Raw genomic sequence first — 8,916 nt, forward strand, 5'->3', positions numbered from 1 at the left:
ACTTATGCTCTCCCAGTGTCTGAGTACACTGACCTCCCTGGTGTCCAGGAACAGCTCTTCTCTTTAATGAGCACAGTGAGGTTAAGAGCTTCGCCTGTGACGCCAACAGTGACTGGTAAGATGGTGACGCCTTTTACATTTTAACATCATCAAACACATTGTGAACTGTGCTAACATTTATTTTGCTAAGTTTAAGACAGCCTCTTTCAGACTGACATAAAAGCTGTGCCAAAAGAAAGACAGTATCTTAGGCTTAGTGGCTAGCTTCCAGTTTTATTCTTCCTAACTGGGAGGGATTTGTTCCCATGACCTAAAACTCTCTCCAATACTATGTTCCCTAGTGGTGCGACAGCCAGCAGGACGGGATTACGTGTTCTTGCTGGATGGATCTGACGGTACCAGTAGTGAATTCCCAGCTATGCGAGACTTTGTCCAAAAAMTAGTGGAGACACTCAGTGTGGATGACAAGAAAGACCGCGTCTCAGTGGTTCAGTACAGCAGAGATCCAGCCGTCCACTTCTATTTGAACACATACGCCACAAAGAGCAAGWTCCTTGACACCGTCAGAGCTTTGAGGCACAAAGGCGGAAGACCCCTCAACACTGGAGCAGCTCTCCAGTACTTGAGGGATAATGTCTTCACTGCCTCTGCTGGAAGCAGGCGCCTGGAAAGAGTTCCACAGCTCCTAATGTTGCTAAGTGGCACGAGATCTGCCGACAGATTTGACGCACCAGCGTCTGCTCTCAAACAGATGGGRGTCCGGATCTTTGCGCTCGGAAACAGAGGCTCTGACATTGCAGAACTGCAGAGAGTGTCCCACAGCCCCAGTTATGCCATAAGAGTGTCTGAATTCACTGACCTTGACAGRGTCCAACAGCAGCTTCAGGCTTCCATTCAGTCTGTGGTCAATGACATCAGCCCAGAATCACCTACTCTACTGGGTATGTTACCAAGCATGGTCCCTTGCTGGTTCCAGCCCTTGTCTGTCTTGTTTCAGGCACGCTTACGGAGGAAATAGTATTGCCATACATGTGCAGTTCCCAATGTGCATGCCATTCAAAGTATTTGTGTGGTTTTCAACTGATAATATTGCATTTATTTTTTCTAACATTTCTTTAATMTATTTTTTACAAGTTAATCTTTCGTAGGTACCATCTGACACAAAAAAGAATATACTCTTTTTTAACATAATGATCCAGTTTAGTGTCTGTTGTGGAATAATTATTTCTATATCACTTTGACACTGACCATTGTTCATATCTTGTGATATCCTCTGGACGTCATCATCAYGTTGACCTATTTTCACGTATCAGGATGAGGCAGGTTATGATTGGTTGTCCATTATCACATGATGTTAGCTGACAGTATATCATTGCTTGGCAGCCAATAACGGGCGGGCCACATCCAACAGACTTCTTGATTGTTTTCTGTTTAATGTCTGCCCATAAATAAATGACTTTATGAACATACCCGCAAGACCATTTGTCTTTTTAACACCCTTTCGCCGTGTTTTCTGCCCATCTTCCCACGACAGTGTCATAAAAGGAAGTTGTGTAATCCTGTGTTTAGTTTGCATCAAATTTCAGATTTAAATGTAGGGTGAAATTACTTCATGACACTTGCTTTTGTTTTTCTCTACTGTATTCTACTTTTTTTCTCACAGAGATGTCAGGTAGTAAGACTCATTGTCCTTGATTTGATGTAAACAAGTCACCTATTTCTGCAGCCTCTTTGTCTTTATACTTAGTTGCCTTTCTATTTTCAGTTGTGAGACATGTCTCAAATGTTTGTGAACAGTCAACTACAAACAAAGTATGAACCACCCACTCTGCATGGCTCTTGCACAAAAATGGTTTTTAGCACATGGTCAAAAAGCTGCTATCAGAGTCTAATTCACAATGGCATCAAAAATGTTGTCTTTAGTATTTAGACGGCAGAGAATAACATCACTAAACTGTTTTATTTTTTTACTTTTCAGCTGAGTCGCAAGGTCCTAAAAAAGATATCGTCTTCCTTGTGGATGGATCTGACGATGTTGGACGGGAATTCGCTATCATCCAGGAGTTCATCCGCAGGGTGGTGGATAGCCTCAATGTCGGCGAAAACAAGATACGAATTGGTGTGGTCCAGTACGGCGACTATGCTCAGGCTGACATGTTTCTGAACAGCCACACAACAAAAGAAGGTGTTCTGAATGGCATCAGGGAAATGAGGCATCGAGGAGGAAGTCAGCGTAACCTAGGCCAGGCACTGCAGTTTTTAAGACAGGATTTCATGGTACCTGGACGAGGCAGCAGGAAGCAAGAGGGCGTGCCACAGTTTGCAATCATTGTGTCTAGTGGGATGTCTACAGACGACATACGTCGTGAGGCCTCTTCCCTCAAACAATCCAGAATTATTCCCTTCAGCATCGGCACCAGAGATGTCAATCCAACAGAGCTGCGAGTGGTGTCATATGTGTCAGATTTTGCCTATACTGTAGACGACCTTCCTGGCTTGTACATAGTCCAAGACACTCTAATCAACAAGATAACGGAAATGTCAGATGACGACATTGCACGTCTGAGGCCAGAGTTCCCAACTTTTCAGAGTAATTACCTAATTTTATCTAAATAAGAGTTTGAAGTAATTTTATGTACTGTATTATTGGTAGTACCACAGTATGTGTTGAAATCATGTTTATCCGCTTTATGTTTGTGTATAGCTAAGTAAGTATTCCTGTGGTTATATTCTTTCTTTGAACAGTAATCACACCACCACCTACCACAGGCGATAAGAAGGATGTCGTATTTCTCATCGATGGCTCCTTAGCAACACGCAGCGAGTTTCCATCTATCCGTGACATGATAACAAGAGTTGTGGACAAGCTGGATGTCGGACTAGACAGAGTCCGAGTTTCAGTGGTGCAGTACAGCGATGATGCAAATGTAGAATTCCTTCTTAATGAGCACTCCACCAAAAGTGAGGTAAGGCAGGCCGTGGGAAGACTTCGAAGCAGAGGTGGAAATCGTCTCAACACAGGTCGTGCTATGGAGTGGGTCTCCAGGAACATCTTCCAGAGGTCTGCAGGAAGCCGTGTTGAGGAAGGCGTGCCTCAATTTCTTATCCTAGTTACAGGAGGAAAATCTACAGATGATGTTTCCCAACAAGCTGACCAGCTCAAAAGAAATCAGGTTGCACCTCTCGCCATTGGTTCGAGGAATGCAGACATGGAGGAACTGAGACTGATTTCCCTGAAGCCGGAGCTCGTTTATTCTGTTGATAATTTCCGACAGCTTTCCAGAGTAGAGCCACAGCTACTAAGATCAGTCGAAACAATATCCAGCACTGACATCAGGGGTTATGTTCCAACTGTGGACATAGGTAAGAAATTATTTAAAGTAATTAACAGTGGTTGGCAGAAGTTACCAAAAAATTTAGCTTTGCTAATCGCCATTCCCCTAACAAAGATATTAGTTTTGCTAACACTAAACTGGTAAGAAAATTAGTGGACACTAATGCTAACTGCTAACTCTAAATTATTTGTTTGTTTATTTGTTTGTTTGTTTTTTTAATATTAATTTTTTTTTACTTTTTTTTAAAAGGCAAATCTCTTTACAGGCACATCTCACATTACATATTATTTTTAACCTTCAGTTTTCTGCAGTTTTAAGAAAAAACACACACACAAATAACACAAAGCTTTGCACATGAACTCAAGCATTTACAGTACCACATCATAGAGATTAGAATCTTATATAGAAAAAATAAAGTTAACTTAGAGAAATTTGAGAAAGCCATTTGACTGTTCCAAATTTCATATCATCTCTTTTTGGATTCTTAAAGAGTATGTTAACTTTTCCATTTTATAGATGTCTAGAATAATCTGGAATCATTTTTCTATTTGTGGAGCGGTTGGGCTCAACCACCTTCTTCTTTTCGCTTTCTTACTAGCTGCTAAGAGGGTCTGAATCAGTTTAATATCTCCTCTTTCTGACCCAAGTATAGATTTTGCAAGTCATATTTAATTTGGGCTAACTGCTAACTCGAGATCTGAAATTTAAACATAGACGTGCAAAATTCTAATATGTGCTTTAATCTTCAGAAAAAATGTCACCAATTAATATTTAGTTCATTGCTGTTTGGAGCTAATGCTAATGTCTGAAACAAGATTATAAACCGGAGTACAACAAAAGGCAGAAAACAAATTAAATAAACTAAAAAAAAAAATAAAAAAAAAATAAGTTTTATCACAATCAGTATTCACTAAACCAGTGTTTCCCAACACTGGTCCTCAAGTACCCCGATCCAGCATGTTTTACTTGTTTTCCCTGCTATTCAGCAGGTCTTCAGAAGATTGTTAACCACTCATTCATTCAAACCAGATGTGTCAAAGCAGGGAAACATCTAAACATGAAGGAAAGGGGTCCCTGAGGACCAGGGTTGAAAATCACTGCTTTAATACATGTTATTTGATTTATTATTTACAAATAAATGGCAAAGAATTAATGGGTTCCAGAGGCAATACTAAAAAAACATAAAACTGAGTCAATATTATATTTTTAAAATGTCTCATCAAGCTCAGAGAAGCTCTTGAGGTATTGGTCAACATTTAAAGCAGTGATTTTTGGATGTTTCCCTGAGGGGTATTTGAGGACCGGGATTGGGAACCACTGCGCTAAATTACAACCAATTAAAACAAGTAATATGTTTAGTGTTTAAAAAACATTATCATAAAATCCATCTTATCCTTGCAGTATTGCCTTCGAATCATCATTCCACCAGGATAAAACCATTTAAACTGAATAACTGCATTTTCCATCGCAAAAATCGCCCTTTCTAACAGATTACAAGCTGGTGCTTAAGACTGGTGGGACTGATGCAAACCTGTTGATGTTAGCCTGTTAGTTAGCTGTTAGCAGACTGGTAGCAGGCAAAACCAAATTTAGCAGAATTTAATTGGTCTGCTAACAGTTTTAAAATTAGTAAAAAACTTAATCAGCCCCAAAAAATTTGTTCTATTACATGTTAGCTAATAAGTAGAACCACAATGCCACAATTAACTGCATTAAAGAAGCTCAAGTCAAATACTCTTTTTAAAAATTAATTTGCTCTTTAAAATTTGCTTTCATCTTGACAGCCGTAGCGACAGGATGAACAAACATTAAGATTTTTTTTAATAACTTAAAATCTGTGTGTTTTTATTGCAGTCCCTGTTGACCTAGGTAAAAAGGACATCATCTTCCTCATCGATGGTTCAGACAGCACTGGTCCTGATGGGATTGTGTACATTCGGGACTTCATCCGCGACATTGTCCGGCAGCTCGACGTGCAGCCTAATAAAGTGCGTGTGGCTCTTGTTCAGTATGCAGACAGAGCTAAAACAGAGTTCTCACTCAACTCACACAACAACAAGCAAGCTGTTCTCGCTGCCATACAAAGACTTCGTCAGATGGGCGGGCGCTCCTCGCAACTGGCTAACGCCATTGACTACGTGTTAGAGAACGAGTTCAAACCAACAACTGGCGTTCGTCTGTCTGAGGCGTCCCAGCATCTTGTGGTTCTTACAGGTGGACCCTCTGCCCAGCCAGTCTCTCTCTCTGGACCTCTGCTCAAGAACAAAAGGGTGAGCTGCATCGCTCTCGGAACCCGCAATGCCGACATAAATCAGCTGAGAGAAATTGCCACAACTTCGGAAGATGTTGTTAATATTCCTGCATTCCTCAACCTGCCAACAGTCGAAGGAAGGGTTATCGCCAGACTTAGTGGAGACCCATTAGCTGGTCTACCAGACATTGAAATTCCCAGTAAGTAATCTTAATGCTCCAGTTTTGATTTATTGATTTTTTTCAGTATCACATTTATTCATTTTTAATTTATTTCTCTTCTTTTAAGCTGAAGGAGAAATTCCACCTAAAAGGGCTGACATTGTTTTCCTAATGGATGGATCCAACAACTTGGGCAGGTCGAACTTCAATGAAGTCCGAGACTTTATAATCAACCTAATTGATCTGTTCTATACCGACCGAGATGACCTGCGAATTGGCATCGTTCAGTACGCCACAGATCCAATTGATGGCTTTTTCCTGAACTCTTACAAGAACAGGGACGATATTATAAACGCCATTGGTGAAATCAATTATAAAGGCGGAGTCAGAATCAACACTGGCGCAGCCATTCGCCACGTTGAAAATGTTCACTTTACTAAGGAGAAAGGCAGCAGGATCGATGAAGGCGTTCCTCAGGTCCTCATGGTCGTGACTGGAGGTCGCTCGTCAGATGACAGCAAATCAGCCGTCCTGGGTCTGAAGAACAAACGCGTAAAGGTCTTTGCTGTGGGAGTGGGCGACATTGCGAAAGAGCTGGAAAATCTGGCAAGCTCATCTTCCACTGTCGCCCGAGCGGAGACCTTTCAGGAGCTTTCAGAGCTAAATGAGCAAATCCTGGAGGCTTTGGAGGATGAAGTGAAGGGGACGAGCTGCATTGATACCCAAAAGATGGACGTGAAACGTGAGAGAAATTCATTGGGCTAAATTTTCTTTATAGAATTAAATATTGCTGTTTAACAAAAATATCTAAAGTGCAACAATTGTGTTTTTACAGCCTGCAACATTGAGGTGTTGGTTGGCTTTGATGTGTCTGGTCAGAACATCTTCAGCACTCAGACTAACCTCCAGAGCAAGATGAGCGCCATTCTGCAGAGGATTTCCAAAATGCCCCCTATCAGCTGCTCGGGTGACCTTAGTCCCGCCATCCAAGTCGGTATTCTAGCCTTGGATTCTGCATCCCAACCCGTGCAGCTGGACTTCACGGAGAATCCTGATGTTCTGTTCGAGTCCTTCAAAGGCCTGCGGAGTCGCGGTCCTTTTGTCCTCAATGGTCGGACGATCTCAGCCTACAATGATAGATTTAAAGTCAGGCAGGACGAGACCATCAAGGTTTGTTATCAAAACAGTTCAAACTTGTGTATCCTGATTTCCTGATTGACATTTCCTAAAATATTCATATTTATGTTTGTTTGTTTTTCAAATCCTAAAGGTTATTATTCATCTGACTGATGGTCTTGATGCACCATACGCTGAAATGAAAAGACGAGTTGAGCAGCTTCGTCAGTCAGGTAAAAGAAAAAAGCAGCTAAAACATCAATCAGCTGTCTTCATGTTATGGAGATCTCGCTCTAAACAGTTAATTTATCAAGATGCTAGATAACCAGTAATAAATACCTGTGCAAATATAGCCCATAATAAAAGGTTGTGTGTTGTGTGCGATTTAATAAGACAGCTTGTAGCATTTGTCACTGAAGGAGCCAAACCAGCCGCAACAAAATTTAGTGGTGTTTTATTTATTTATTTTTATGGAACAGAGATCAGCAACCCGCAGCTCCAGAGTCGCAACTCTCTTTAGCCTCGACAAGAAAAGTGTTTCATTAGTTAAATTTTTGTTTTATTAACATTTTTGTTGCACAGTTATGTTAAATGTTGACATGATACTTTAACATCTACTTAAAAAKGATTTTGATAATTTGTCAACGAATCATACGTCACAGCTGACAGATCTCCCGTTGCACCCACCCCACAAGTGAGCAGAGGTGACTGACAGAGATATGCTGTCATTTTCAATGTCTTGAAGATTTCAAAGAAAAACACAATCATATTAACTGAACATAATGTCAGTATATGATTATTGTAATGCAGGCTGCATTTAGAGAAAGATTCAGAGAAGAAAAACTCATCTGTCACAGTTCTGGATAACGCAGCCAYTTCACCTGCTTTTCAAACATGCTAAATATAGACCAGTTTCAAGGTTTGATACATCACACTGCGGTGCTAAATGATTATATCTGAAGATCCTTCGCCTGGAATTTTGTGTGATCTGGTAATCACCACACCTGTATATTCTGCACATTCATGAAGGTAGATGCACTGATTGGATCGTGGCTGCTATTCTGCTCATCTGATAGACGCAGTCCTCGCTGCACATTAATTAATCAGCTTTGCCAGTATTATACAGTTTTCACATGGTTTTGTACGTGCTAATCATTGATAAATCAACCCCTAAGGAGGTTTATGAACTTCATCTCAAACAGGAGTTGATGGCTTCATTCTGGTCGGACTGGAAAAGACGCAGAAGTTTGAGGAGGCTTTGCTGTTAGAATTTGGTCGTGGCTTCAGGTACACCAGACCTTTAAGACTCAACGTCATGGACCTGGACTATGAACTTGTTGAGGAACTGGTGAGTACCGATCAATGACGTCAACTTTAGGTCTTTTATTAGCTTGTACTTCTTGAAATTTTCTTCAAAGGAGAAATATCCATTTTAAACAGATGAGATTTCAGATTTTAGCTGTCTACAACCTACATTAAGCCTGCTACCCAGTCAGTTTCCCTTTACTTAATTAATAAATGCTTATTTCAATCAATCAGGGCAATATTGCAGAGAGGGAGTGCTGCGGAGTGCCGTGCAAATGTACCGGACCAAGAGGAGACAGAGGAGCAGTTGGACTGCCAGGATTTAAGGTAAGGTTCACCTAAAAATATAATAAATTTCTATACTAAAACATTTTTATGTGCTAATATTTGTTTATTTTATCTTTTAGGGTAGTCCGGGATTATCAGGAAGTCCTGGACATCCTGGTGACGAGGGTGGACCTGTGAGTTCAAATGTTTTGTTTTATTATTATTTATTGTTTTGTTGTTTACATAGAACTGGTTCAGTGACATACACCTTCAGTAGGTCTTCAAGTTCTGCAGAAGCACATTAAACACCGATTCATTAAAATCAGGTGTGCTGAAGCAGAGAAATGTCTAAAACAAGGACAGTGGTCCTTGAGGACCAGGATTGGACTCCTCAGGACTTACAGTGGTTTGCAAAAGTATTCATACCCCTTGAACTTTTCCATATTTTGTCACATTACAACCACAAACATAAATATATTTC

The 8,916-nt window shown here is 40.6% G+C and overlaps 1 protein-coding gene across 5 annotated transcripts in view; it reads left to right on the plus strand.

The window, feature by feature from the left end:
* col6a3 (collagen, type VI, alpha 3) overlaps positions 1 to 8,916 on the plus strand; it is a 58,002-nt gene that overhangs the window by 32,655 nt on the left and 16,431 nt on the right. For 4 of the 5 annotated variants that reach the window (XM_014017816.1, XM_014017817.1, XM_014017818.1 and 1 more), the window contains 9 exons: positions 1,979 to 2,590; positions 2,746 to 3,363; positions 5,190 to 5,786; positions 5,875 to 6,489; positions 6,583 to 6,917; positions 7,018 to 7,096; positions 8,066 to 8,211; positions 8,403 to 8,495; positions 8,576 to 8,629. In XM_014017816.1, coding sequence (XP_013873270.1) covers positions 1,979 to 2,590; positions 2,746 to 3,363; positions 5,190 to 5,786; positions 5,875 to 6,489; positions 6,583 to 6,917; positions 7,018 to 7,096; positions 8,066 to 8,211; positions 8,403 to 8,495; positions 8,576 to 8,629 — 3,149 coding nt within the window. Of the gene's footprint in view, positions 1 to 151; positions 942 to 1,978; positions 2,591 to 2,745; positions 3,364 to 5,189; positions 5,787 to 5,874; positions 6,490 to 6,582; positions 6,918 to 7,017; positions 7,097 to 8,065; positions 8,212 to 8,402; positions 8,496 to 8,575; positions 8,630 to 8,916 lie in introns of those variants that run through there. The other variant, XM_014017820.1, reaches the window with a different exon arrangement.

The sequence above is a fragment of the Austrofundulus limnaeus genome, unplaced genomic scaffold (assembly GCF_001266775.1).
Source record: "Austrofundulus limnaeus strain Quisiro unplaced genomic scaffold, Austrofundulus_limnaeus-1.0 Scaffold177, whole genome shotgun sequence".
NCBI classification, from domain to species: Eukaryota; Metazoa; Chordata; class Actinopteri; order Cyprinodontiformes; family Rivulidae; genus Austrofundulus; species Austrofundulus limnaeus.